The sequence below is a fragment of the Rhinolophus ferrumequinum genome, chromosome 9, assembly GCF_004115265.2.
Source record: "Rhinolophus ferrumequinum isolate MPI-CBG mRhiFer1 chromosome 9, mRhiFer1_v1.p, whole genome shotgun sequence".
NCBI lineage: Eukaryota > Metazoa > Chordata > Mammalia > Chiroptera > Rhinolophidae > Rhinolophus > Rhinolophus ferrumequinum.
In genome coordinates, this window is record NC_046292.1 from 8,242,685 (window position 1) to 8,256,442 (window position 13,758).

The 13,758-nt window shown below is 43.4% G+C and overlaps 1 protein-coding gene across 1 annotated transcript in view; it reads left to right on the forward strand.

Annotated features, from left to right (window-relative positions):
- TNFRSF8 (TNF receptor superfamily member 8) overlaps positions 1–13,758 on the forward strand; it is a 50,506-nt gene that overhangs the window by 18,859 nt on the left and 17,889 nt on the right. Inside the window, exons 4-7 of the mRNA XM_033113766.1 lie at positions 319–412; positions 784–944; positions 3,014–3,127; positions 5,956–6,087. Coding sequence (XP_032969657.1) covers positions 319–412; positions 784–944; positions 3,014–3,127; positions 5,956–6,087 — 501 coding nt within the window. The remainder of the gene's footprint in view (positions 1–318; positions 413–783; positions 945–3,013; positions 3,128–5,955; positions 6,088–13,758) is intronic.

Here is a 13,758-nt window from a genome sequence, read left to right on the forward strand (position 1 = left end):
CCACCATGGCCAGAGGAATGGAATGGATTGATTGGTCCAGCCTGGTCCCATGGTTACTCCAGAAAGGGAAGGGGCCGGGAATCAGTCAGTCCCAGCCCCTAAACACAGATACTGAGATTGGGAAGAATAATTCTCTGGGGAAAAACCGGGCTGCTTTATCCCAAGGTGGAACGGATGCGAGGCAGACACAAACAGCCGATAGCCACTGTGTTTCCTAAGCGCCCCATCCTGGACTACGGTTTGTGGTGGTCAAAGTCAATTCCTGGAGTCTTCAGACTCGTCAGTACCAAGTCTGGAGGCATTGTGTCCCCCCTGCAGGTACAGCGGAGAGGGACACTGTCTGTGAGCTGCCTTCCCCAGGAGCCAGCCCTGACTGCAGCACCAGCCCAGAGGACTGCAAGGCCCCCGCCAGGTGACTCCCCGCCCTCTCCCATCCAGCTAACCTTCGTGTGGGGCTGTCTTACCCCCCAGGATGCCCAGGACTCAGCTGGGCTGGGGGTGAGGGTGGAGTTCAGCTGGGTTGGTGTCAGGGCTCCAGGGTGCCTCTCTGCCAAGCCCACAAGTCATTTGAGGCCCTACTGTGTGTCCAGCCTGCTCTGAGGACACAGAAGACCCAGCAGCCTAGAAAATAGCCTTTGTTCCTAGGAGCTGACAGTGGACCTGCTAGAGACTGTGGGCAGAGGATCTGGGCACCCCTTCTCTGTAGAAACGGTTATCCCTGAGCACAGACCTCCCCTGCCCCATCAGAAGAATTGTCAGTCCCCTCTCCGGCTTCTTTTCCAGTGGCACCACCCTCCAGGCCAAATCCATCCGGACCTCGGCAAGCTCCGATGCCAGGACCACACTTCTCGGAGGGGGCCCTCCCTTCACCCCGGAAAATTATTCCAAAATGACGAGGGATCCCAGCTCTCCCCCCTCCATGGGGAAGCCCAGCCTGGATCCAGGTAATTTCTTCAGAGAAGCTGTGGGCTGTTTCCCAGAGCAACGGTGTCTGATTGGTGGGTGGGCGGCCTGTGTGTGGTGGTCTGGGCCACTGAGCTGTGGTCTTCCCCAGTGGGGCAAGAAGAGGTCTGAAGGTCTCGTGTGGGGCTGAGGCCTCGAGGGCCAGAGTAGGTAATGGAAGGACTTGCTCATTTAATGCCACTTTTAAGCACCTTCTGTTTGCCAGACTCTGAGGTGGATGCTGGTGCTTCTAACAGCACAGGTGAGCCTCTGCGAGTATCGATTTGATGCCCTCCTGGTTCCCATGGTGACAGATGGTGGGGGGACCAGTTTGCTCCTGTTTATTACTGAATAGCCAGCCTTCCACTGACATCACACATTGCTTATCCAAATTGTTTTTGGATATTTGAGTTGTTTCTGCCTGCTGGCTATAATGAACAACGAAAATCAAGTCTTTGTATGAATGTATGTTTTCATGTCTCTTGTTGTTGTACTTTTTAAAATTGATTTGTAGGACTTTTTACAATTCTGGGTTTTGAGCCCTTTGTTCTATAGTTATGTCTCCATATCCTCGGCCACGCTGGGCTTGCCTTCTCCTTCTCTTATGGTGTCTTTCCATGCAGAGATGTAGAACTTAATGTGGTCAAAGTGATCCATCTTTCTTTCATGACGAATGCTTTGTAAGTCCTCCACTGAATTCTCAAAGGCACCCGATATTTATTTTCTAGGCTTACTACTGTTTTTCCTTTCATGTTGAGCTCTGCCGTCCACCCTGGCTTTTGGGTGTGGCGTGAGGCAGTGGTCACGTTAAAAGTGCCCACGAGGATATGCAGTCGAACCAGCACCACGTATCCAATGAACGTCCTTTTCCCATGGATCTGCATGCTGGCTTTGTTGTAAATCAGAGATGTGCGGCTGTGATTCTGGCTGCTATTCTAGTCCATGGGTCTTTTTGTCTATGCTGTGTAAATACCATACTATCTTAATCACTGTCGTTTTTTTCAATAAGTCTCCATGGATGGTTGAGTAACTTCTCTAACTTTGTTCTTCAAAAGCGTATTGGCTATTCTTGGTAATTTGCATTTCCACATACCTTTTAGAAGCAGCTTTTCAGATTCCAGAAAACGTCTTGTTGGGATTTTGATTGGATTGCACTGAGTCTGTAGGGCAGTTTGGAGAGAATCCACCTTGTTGCAGTGTTGAGTAGATGGCATAGCCCTACCCTTACTCAGACCTTCTTTAAATTCTCCCAGTAATGCTTTATTACCTTCTGTGTAGAGATAGTCACGTCTTTTTCTTAGATTTCTAGGTAGTTGATATTTCTGATGACGATGCAAATGGCATCTTTTTCAAAATGCCATGTTCTGACCCTTTATTGTCAGTGTGATCATGAACCGTGTGAAATTGCTGATGTTTGACAGCTGGCTGGCCTCTCAAAGTGGCAATTTCATGTAGTTCAAACCAATAGACAGACATTCGGTTGATGTTGCTGTCGTAACATTATATCCAACTATACTGTTAAATTCACTTATTCGTTTTATTAATGTACCTGCAGATTCTGTGGGATTATCTGTGCCCTCGGCGACGTCATCTGCCCAGAACAGATTGACAGCTTCCTTTCTAAACATTACCACTTTTCTTTCTGCTTCTTGCCTCATTGCGTTGCCTGGGATCCCCGTATCATGCCACATAGTTGTGAGAGTAGGACATCATTGGCTTGCTGCTCATCTCAAAGGGAAAGTGGGTACCAAAGCTTGAGGAGGGCGGTGACACAGCAGTGAGCGTGGGGAGAGGGTGCTGGCAGAGTGTTAATGGTGGATCATTGGTTGGGGGACTGGAAACCCTGGGGAGCCGGGGGGGTGGAGGGAGGAGGAGGCTCAGGGTCTCTCCTCCTGTGTGGCCTTAGACACATTTTTTGCCTCTCGGGAGCCTCACGACACCCTCTGAAGGACTGATTTGACATGTGGAGTCTGGGAGCTGGCTGTGGAGCTGGGAGGCTTCAGTGATTGGGGGGGAGGTGAGGCCTCTGCCCAGGTGGCCCGGCCTGGAGCTTCTCTGCTTCTTTTCCCAGGGCCGGCCCCGCAGCTGTGCCTGCAGGGGTCATCTGACTGCAGGAAGCAGTGTGATCAGGACTATTTCCTGGATAGGGACGGTCGCTGCAAGGCCTGTGTGAGCTGTTCAGGAGGTAAGAGCCTTGTCTTTCCTCCAGAGGTTCCTTCCAGGGAGCAGGGAGTTGGGGGTCTCACAGGAGAGGCTGAGAGTCTGGGGGTGGGGAGCCCGCGTTTGGTCTTGGACTGCTCAGCCCTTGGGAACCTGGTTTACCTCTGGTGTTTTGAGCAGTCAGCTTCTAGTGACTCCCACTCACCACTGTGGGTTTTTGACGGCAGTGACCCCTTTTCAGAGAGCTTCCATTTGCTCACTCTTTCCTGCAAGGAAACATTTGTTCATCACCTCCCTGTTCTAAACTTGTCTCATGATTTTTCATAACTATCATGTGATGCATGGATTGCTATTGTCCCCATTTTATAGAAGAAGAAACTGAGGCTCTGGGAAGTCAAGAGACTTCCAAAGGCCACAAGCCCTCGAGGCTGGCAGGGCTGGAGTTTGAACATAAGGCATCTGCCACCAGGTTGTGGGCTCTGGTCACTCCACTGTGTGCCTCTTAGAGCGCACCCTGGACAAGCACTTACTGAGTGACTGCTGTGTGCACAGTTGGATGGCATCCTGCCGGTGTTTTCCCTGCGGCCAGCTCACCGCAGCCTCATGGCACCCCCAACTGCCCCATGACTTCCATGACGGCCACACAGAGCGGGGCGGTGACCTTGGACCCAGGCTGCCATTGTTGTTAGCTGCCCAGCGCACTCACAGAAGTCACTGGGGTAACGCATGATTCTGTCTCCTTGTCCGGGGTTTCTTTCATGCAGCCACCCAGACCAGAGTCAAGGGAGGCCAGAGAGAGGAAAGAACACTCTCAATCTGTCATCCCTGGGGGCCACTGTTCCAGTTACTAAGGCCACGTAGCAAATTTTCTTAAAACTTAGTGATGAGAAACAAACCATTCATTGTGCTCATGGATTCTGTGGGTCAGAGTTCAGACAGGGCAGTGAGAGGACAACTGGTCTCTGCTCCCCGTCGTCGTCTGGGGTCTCAGCTGGAAAATACAAAGGCTGGAGGCTAGAATCATCTGAAGCTTATTCACTGATGTGTCTGGGGCTTCAGTTCCTCTCCATATTGGCCTCTGTGTGGCTTACTTTGGGCTGGAGACTGGATTATCTCAAGGCCTGGAGACTGGATTATCTCAAGGCCTGGAGACTGGATTCCAAGGATGGGGTGGGCGGTGGGGGTGTGTGATGGAGAAGCCACATCCCTTTTTATGACCTAGCCTCGGAAGTCCCGCAGTGTAACTTCCCCCACATTCTACCTGTTGAGTCAAGGGAAGGAAAAACTCAAGCTTCTTGGTGGGTAAGTGGAGAGCTCTGGAAGAGTAGGTAGGGCCAGAAATACTGCTGTGGCCATTGTTGGAAAAATATAATCTAGCACAGCCACTACTTCAGATGGAGAAATGAAATGGCTCTGGGCCCACAAATTCCTTTAACCCTCATAGTGGAAGCCCCGTGAGGCAATGGAGTGGATAGAGCACAGGGGCTAAGAGCATAGGCTCTGGAGCTCAAGGGTGTGGGTTCAAATCTTGGGTCAACCACTTGGTAGCTTAAAAACTCCAACTCCAGCAAGTTTCTTAACCTCCCTGTGCTTTGGTTTCCTCATCTGTAAAATGGGTATAATAACACTCCTACCGTGTTTCCCTGAAAGTAAGACCTAACCGGAAAATAAGCCCTAGCGTGATTTTTCAGGATGACATTCCCTGAACATAAGCCCTAATGCGTCTTTTGGAGCAAAACTTAATATAAGACCCGGTCTTATTTTTGGGGAACACGGCATCGCAGAGAGTTGTTGTGGGAATTAAATAGGTTAAATTAGATTAATCTGCGAAGAGTGCTTAAGAATACTGCCACATGCACTTGCTTGTATTAATAGCTATGGTAATGATAATAGCTGTCATTGTCCCAAGTCATCTCACTGATTGCTCAGCGCCCACTCTTGCCCTGCTCTGTACAAATTTCCCAAATCCTCTCCAGTTTCCGCCCTCTCTGGAGGTTGCAGGAAGAGACTGTGCGGTCCCTTATCTTTTTCATGTGAGGTCTCTAAGTATCCCACCCAGGAGAAGTATTTTTACTGAACAAGTCACATTTGTCTAATCTACTGATGCAATGACTTTATTTTTTTACCCACAAACAGAGCCTGCAAAATATTCCTAAGCTTATATAAGTGCATTATTATACCTCTTCTTTTACAAAACCTCTACCATTGTATTTCTTGCTTTTGAAAACAACAACAACAACACTTTTTATCGATTGAAAAATTCAAACCTCTTCAGAGGTAGAGGGAATCAGAGATGGTTACGGGCTATCCCCGTTTTAAAGAATCATTCAGTCGCGGCCAGTTATGGTTCAACTATGTCCATGCCCACGCACCCCCGTTCCTCTGGGTTATTTTAACAGCTTCATTGAGATGTAGTTGATGTACAATAAAATGCACTTGTTTAAAGTGTGCAATTTGGAAAGTTGTGACGTGATATGGATGCCGCTGTGAAATCATCACCACAATCAAGACAATGAACTATCAGTCACCTCCAGTTCTCCTGTTCCTTGTCGCCCCTCCCGCCATTCCCCACCTCTGCTCCCATTCCTAGCCAGTCATTCTGCTTTCTGTCCCTGTGGACTAGTTTGCATTTTCTAGCATTTTTGATGAACGGAACCATATAGTATATACTTCTTTCTCGTCTGCCTTCTTTCACTCAGCTTAATTATTTGGAGCATGGCAGAAGAGCTGCTCAAAGGAACAAATGAGCATTTGCTCCTGGGCCAATGCTTCTCTGCCCTCCTGGGGGTTCTCTGCGCCCCCTGCCCTTGCCATCCCTGGTCGTTCCCCATGAGCCTTCTTTGTGTCCCTTAGGTGACCTCGTGGAGAAGACACCTTGCACGTGGAACTCCTCCCGCGTCTGTGAATGTCGACCGGGCATGGTCTGTGTCACATCAGCCACCAACTCCTGTGCCCGCTGCGTCGCTTGTCCCATCTTCCCACCAGGTATGGTCACCAAATGCCAGCGTGAGCAGTCCACACCCCCAACCAAGGGGCAGAGGTCTGTGCCCCTACAGCTATGCCTCTCGCCAGCCCCAACTGGGCAAATGACCTTCAACCCCAGCTGTTCACTAGGACAAATTTGGGCTTTGTTTTTTCTTTGAATAGTTAGATCCAGTGAGTGGAATAAAATCCAAATTTGTCATTTTGGTAAGATGATTTTGAAAAAAAAACCCAAAAACTTTGTATCATCGATGATTTTTTGAATTATTTTTCCTAAAATCGTTGGGCTGGTAAAATCTTGAGTTGTTTGCTCGGCTGTTTTATTGACTCAAGATAGATGAATATAAGTTTATGGAGAAGCTTCCAACTCAAGACGGTGGACATTTGCTAGAGCACAGGAAAGTATAACCCCTGGACAGTGCGGGGAGAAAAGGGGTCATCAGCAGCTGAGAGATTTCACCACATTTCTAGGAGGTAGAAAACAGAGGGAAGGGTAGTGACAAATGGAACCGAGTGGAGGAAGGATCACCCCGGAGTTCGCTCCACGAGCGCTGCAGGAAAAGCGAGGGGTAACTTGCTCGTAAGATCCCCAGAGAGGTTCTGGACTCAGAGCAGGCAAGTCAAACAACAGATGCAAGTGAAATGGAGAACTGCAAGAGGCAACTTCATTTTGAACATAAAATTAAAAAATTTCTAGCAATGATACACCATGGGCACTGGCCAGTCTGAACAGATGGTGCCTGGGTTTTTACCCCTGATGACAAAAATCGACGTTTTGGCTAAAGACACTGAGGGAATGTCTATGGAAAGCTAGGGCTACCAGTGTGGTGCTGTCCTGTGGCCTTTACCCTACTGTATATTCTGCAGTAAAGCCCTCTTTGTGTATTTGGGAGTACGCCCCGTCAATAGGCTATCTCTGCTCAGTCACTGAAGTGACGACTGCCAGCTCACACTCCCCACCTGGAGGCACAGAGTTCCCAGGTGGACCTCCTACTCAGGGAAGAGACCCATTTTGAAAAGGACATATTAACAACACAGCAGAAGGAACCCCACTAGCTGCTGGAATATTCAGCGCAATCCTTTTTCTCATAATATAAATGAACAGTAACGACCTTCAGACTTCGAGAGAAACCAGAGAATAACAACATAGACAAACAGGAAAACTTACCACAGATGAAGCAATGATCAATCTAGGAATACAAGAAAACTGAATAGAATTGAATTAGTCCACAGAGAAATTCCAGACGTTGTTAACATCCAAAAGTGAGAAGAGAATGCTATGAAAAAGGAACAATGAAGGAATAGAGGACAAGAGATAGCTTTTAGAAAGTGTGCTTCTTACCCACCTATTGCCTCTCAGCGCCCAATTCACCCTTCAGGAAGGACCCTGTCAGCTGCGAAGGATTGGACTCTTCAAGAATTTCTCCTTGTGAGCACGATGTGAGGCTTTGCCAGTAGAGGGCGCTGGGGGCCATTGCAGGAAGAAAGAGGCTTCTCTGGGCTTCCTTTGGTTTTTGTTGCTCCTGTGACGTAGTCTGTCAGCAGGGCATGTGGACATCAAGTGGTGCCCTACCTAAGTTGTGCTCCCAGAGTAGACAGTCCCTTGGCAACCTCACAGCCCGAGCGTAGGCCTGCTGACCACCTTAGTGTGCCCTCCCAGTTGTCACATGTCAGGCCTCATGCCATAATTCCCTCTGGGTACCCCCTACCAGCCTTGGGTCTTCCAAACCTCATTTCTTGCAGCTCTTCCCAACATGGTCACTGTGTGCTCGAGGCCTTGTACCCACAGTGGTGCCCCAACTTTCCCTGTGTACCTGACCTGAAAAATAGGAGGTTCAGGAGGAAAGGACCTACCAAGAGCAAAGCAGGATGAATGAAAATTACTCATGCCTAGACGTAAAAATCTACTACCATTTATTTATTTAAAAATTTTTTCAATTACGGTTGACATACAATATTATATTAGCTTCAGGTGTACAACATAGTGGTTAGACATTTATATACCTGATGAAGTAATCTCCCCAGTAAGTCTAGTACCCATCTGGCACCATACATAGTTATTAAAATATTATTGACTGTATTCCCTATGCTGTACTTTACATTCCATGCTAGTTTTTATCAGTGGCAATTTATACTTCTTAAATTCTTAACCTTTTTCACCCATCCCTCAACCCCTCTCTCATCTGGCAACTATCAATTTGTTCTCTGTATCTGTTTTGTTTGTTCACTTCTTTTGTTTTTTAGATTCCACATGTAAGTGAAATCATATGGTATTTGTCTTTCTCTGATTTATTTCATTTAGCATAATACCCTCTAGGTTCACCCAAGCTGTCCCACATGGCAAGATTTCATTCTTTTTTATGGCCGAGTAATATTCCATTCTATAAATGTACCACACTTTCTGTATCCATTTGTCTATTGCTGGACACTTAGGTTACTTCCATATCTTGGCTATTGTAAATAACGCTGTAATGAACATAGAGGTGCATATATCTTTTATAATTAGTGTTTTGGGTTTTTTTTTTCAGGTAAATACCCAGAAGTGGAATTGCTGGGTCATAAGGTAGTTCCATTTTTAATTTTTAAAGGAATCCCTTACTGTTTTCTGTAGTGGCTGCACCAATTTGCAATCCCACCAGAAGTGCACAAGGGTTCCCTTTTCTCCATATCCTCTCCAACACTTGTTGTTTGTTGATGTATTGATGATGGCCATTCTGATAGGTTATGAGGTAATATCTCATTGTGGTTTTAATTTGCATGTCCCTGATGATTACTGATGTTGAGCCCCTCATATGTCTATTGGCCATGCATTTTCCTCTTTGGAGAAATGTCCTTTCTGACCATTTTTTAATTGGATTTTTTTTTTTTTTTGGTGTTAAGTTGTATGAGTTCCTTATATGTTTTGCATATTAACCCCTTGCAGGATGTATCATTGGCATATATCTTCTCCCATTCAGTAGGTTGTCTTTTTGTTTTGTTGATGGTTTTCTTTGCTGTGTGAAAAATTTTTTCGATGTAGTCCCACTTATTTATTTATTTTTTTCTTTTGTTTCCCTTGCCTGAGGGAGACATATCTGAAAAAAAAAATACTACTAAGAGTGGTGTCAAAGAGTTTACTGCCTACATTGTCTTCTAGAAGTTTTATGGTTTTGGGCCTAACATTTAAGTCTTGAATCCATTTTGAGTTTATTCTTGTATATGGTGTAAGAAGCTGGTCCAGTTTCATTTTTTGCATGTATCTGTCCAGTTTTCCCAGTGCTATTTATTAAATAGGCTGTCTTTACCCTCTTGTATATTCTTGCCTCCTTTGTCATACGTTAAATGACCATATAGGCATAGGTTTATTTCTGGGCTGTCTGTTCTGTTCCATTGATCTATAAGTCTGTTTTTATGCCACTACCATGCTGTTTTGACTACTATAGCCTTGTAGTATAGTTTAATATCTGGTAGCATGATAACTCCAATTTTGTTCTTCTTTCTCAAGATTACTTTGGCTATTCGGGGCCTTTTGCAGTTCCACATAAATTTTAGGATTATTTGTTCTAGTTCTGTAAAAATGCCATTGGTATTTTGATAGGAATTACACTGAAGCTGTACTGATTGCTTTGGGTAGTATGGACATTTTAATGATGTTATTTCTGCCTATCCATGAACATGGTATAGCCTTCCATTTATTCGTATTTCTTTCAATTTCTTTCTTCAGTGTCTTATAGTTTTCTGAGTACAGGTCTTTAACCTCCTTGGTTAAATTTATTCCTAGGTATTTTATTCTTTTTGATGCAGTTGTAAGCGGATTGTTTTCTTAATTTATCTTTCTGATAGTTTGTTATTGGTGTATAAAATGCAACTGATTTCTGAGTGTTAATTTTGTATCCTGGTACTTTACTAAATTCATTTATCAGTTCTAATAGTTTTTTTGGTGGAATCTTCAGGGTTCTCTCTTTATAATATTATGTCATCTGCAAATAATGACAGTTTTACTTCTTCCTTTTCAATTTGGATGCCATTTATTTCTTTTCTTATCTGATTGCTGTGGTTGGGACTTCCAATACAATGTTGAATAAAAGGGATGACAGTGGACATCCTTGTGTTTTTCCTGATATTAAAGAAAAAGCTTTCAGCTTTTCACTATTGGGTATGATGTTAGCTGTGGGTTTATCATATATGGCTATTATGTTGAGGTATGTTCCTTATATCCCACTTTGCTGAGAGTTTTTATCAAAAATAGATGTTGGATTTTGTCAAATGCTTTTTCATCTATTGATATGACCATACAATTTTTATCCTTCATCTTGGTTATGTGGTGGATCAAGTTAATTGTTCCGGATCTTGAATGGAATTATAGTTACAGGGAAGTATACATTCTTCAAAATTCATCACTGTACACTTAGGAGACGTTTTCTTCTATATAAATTATGCCTCAATAAAGTTGATTTCAAAAGAAAAGAACTTTAAAAATGGATACTACCTTTAAATATCTGGAGCTATTTAAATTTATTTATTTATATTATTTATCAGGTTTCTCTTAAATAAAATTAGAAGGTTTTTAGTCACCAGGCCACCTTCCTGCATGAGCACAGTTGGCTGGAGATGAGGACCACCTTTTTTCCATTTTGGTTTTTTGAAACACAAATCTGATTGTCTCAGCCAGCTATCGCTGCAGGAACAGCGCATTACAAACAACCTTGATATTCATTTCAGCGTTCATCTCTCATTCTGTAGGTCAGTGAGTGGCTCTGCTGTCTTGCCTGGGCTCCTAGGTTTGGTTTGGGTTTGCTCTGTGTGTTTCTCATTCATACTTTTGGGACCCAACAGGGGCTGACTACCCTCCTGGGGCACAGTTTCCTCATGGAAGTACAGAAAGGGGGGTGGAGGGAGTGGAAGAACAGCCTGGAAACAGGCACACTGTCACTTCCATCCTGTTCTGACAAGACAAGTCACACAGCCAAATTCAGGCATCAGTGAGTCCTGGACATAGACAGACACTTGCTTCGACCTGGAGGAACTGCAGAGTCACCTGGCAAAGGGTGTTGATGAGACAGGGTAAGGAGCTGGGCCCATAATGCAACCTACCACACTGATCTCATCCCATCGCTAACTAAAATCATCACTTTGGGAAGAAAGACCCGACTTTTAAAAACAGTTTTATTGAGGTATAATTTCTATGCCATAAAATCTATTCATTTTAATGTACAATTCCATGATTTTAAGGAAATTTACAGAGTTGTGAAACTATCACCATGGTAAAAAAATAATAAAAATGGGGCCAGACTCTTAGAAACAATAAACAAATACAGCAAAGTTGGAAGATACAAAATCAAGGTACAAAAATCTATTGCGTTCCTATATACTAACAATGAAATTTCAGAAAAAGAAATGAAGAAGACAATCCCATTTGCAATTGCAACAAGAAGGATAAAATAACTAGGAGTAAACTTAACAAAGAAAGTGAAGGACCTGTACACTGAAAACTATAAGACATTGTAGACAGAAATTGAAGAACACACAAAGAAGTGGGAAGATATTCCATATTCATGGATTGGAAGAATCAACATAGTTAAAATGGCTACATTACCTAAAGCAATACACAGATTTAATGCAATCCCCATCAAAATCCCAATGGCATTTTTCAAAGAAATAGAACCAAAAAATCATCAAATTTGTATAGAACCACAAAAGACCCTGAATAGCCAAAGGAATCCTGAGAAAAAATAACAAAGCCAGAGGTATCACGCTCCCTGACTTCAGCTTGTACTACAAATTAACAATAATCAAAACACTATGGTATTGGCAGAAAAACAGACACATAGACCAATGAAACAGAATTGAGAGCCCAGAAATAAACCCATACATATATGGGTAACTAATTTTTGGTGAAGGAGCCAAAAACACACAATGGAGAAAGGAAAGCCTCTTCAATAAATGGTGTTGGGCAAATTAGAAAGCCACATGAAAAAGAATGAAACTAGACTGCTATCTGACACCATATACAAACATTAACTCAAAATGGATTAAAGACTTGAATATAAGACCTGAAACAATAAACTACATAGAAGAAAACATAGGTTCTGAACTTAAGGATCTTGGTCCCAGAGAGGTTTTTGACCCCAAAGACGAGGGAAGTAAAAGCAAAAAAAAATGAATAGGACTACATCAAACTTAAAAGCTTCTGCACAGTGAAAGAAACCATCAACAAAACAAAAAGACCAACTGAATGGGAGAAGATACTTGCAAACGATACCGCTTATAAGGCGCTACTATACAAAATATATAAAGGACTTATACAACTCAACAACAAAAAAACCAAACAATCCAATTAAAAAATAGGCAGAGGACCTGAACAAACACTTCTCCCAAGAAGACATACAGACGGCCGACAAGTATATGAAAAGATGCTCAACCTCACTAGCTATAGGGGAAATGCAAATTAAAACTACAATGAGATACCACCTCACACCTGTTAGAATGGCTATTAGAATACCTGTTAGAATTACTTGTCAACAAGACAAGTAATAACAAGTGTTGGAGAGGCTGTGGATAAAAAGGAACCCTCTTACACTGCTGGTGGAAATAGAAATAGGTTCAGCCACTATGGGAAACAATATGGAGTTTCCTCAAAAAATTAAAAATAGAGCTACTATATGATCCAGCAATCCCTTTTCTAGGGGTCTACCCCCCAAAATTGAAAACATTTATTTGTAAAGATATATGCACCCCTATGTTCATTGCAGCATTATTCAGAGTGGCTAAGACATGGAAACAACCTAAGTGTCCTTCGATAGATGATTGGATAGAGAAGATGTGGTATATATACACAATGGAATATTACTCAGCCATAAGAAAAGATGAAATACTGCCATTTGTGACAACATGGGTGGGTCTTGAAAATATCATACTGTGACGTATGTCAGATGGAAAAGGACAAGAACCATATGATTTCACTCATATGTGGGATATAAAACAGAAAGCAACAAGCCAACCAAACCAAACCAACCAACCAACCAACTAACCAACCAACCAACCAAACAAACAAACAAACTCATATAGACACAGGCAACAGTATGGTGGTTAATGGAGAGGAAAGGGGGTGGGGGAGGATGAAGGGTAAAGGAAGTCAAATATATGGTGACGGAAGGAGACTAGACTTGGGGTGGTGAGCACACACTACAACATATAGATGTTGTATTATAGAATAGTACACCTGAAACTTATATAATGTTATTAACCAATGTTACCCCAATAGATTTAATAAAACAAAAATGGGGTCAGAGCTGCCATCCAAGAGGAATTGCCTTGCATGTCTTATGCCTCAAACCTTTGGAATGTTAAAACCAGGCAAAATAACCTTTGGACTGGACTTAAAGCAACATTGTATCCCAGAGAGCTGTTTGCAAAGATAACAGGAAAGCCGATATTATGACTACTGGACAGAAATTTGAAACATTCTTTAGAATTAACATCACTGTGTTATCTGCACTTATAGAAATGCCTTCCTTCTGTTGATGTAATTAATATTCTATTGATGTAATTTCTTTCTATTGATATAATTGTCCTCCTTCCCTTTATCATAAATACTCCTTGTCTTTGCCTCCTAATTTGAACACTATTTGCGTTTCCACCTGAATCAGCGCTTCCCAAATAGCTTCTTTTGGACCTTGTTGCCTCTCACTTTGG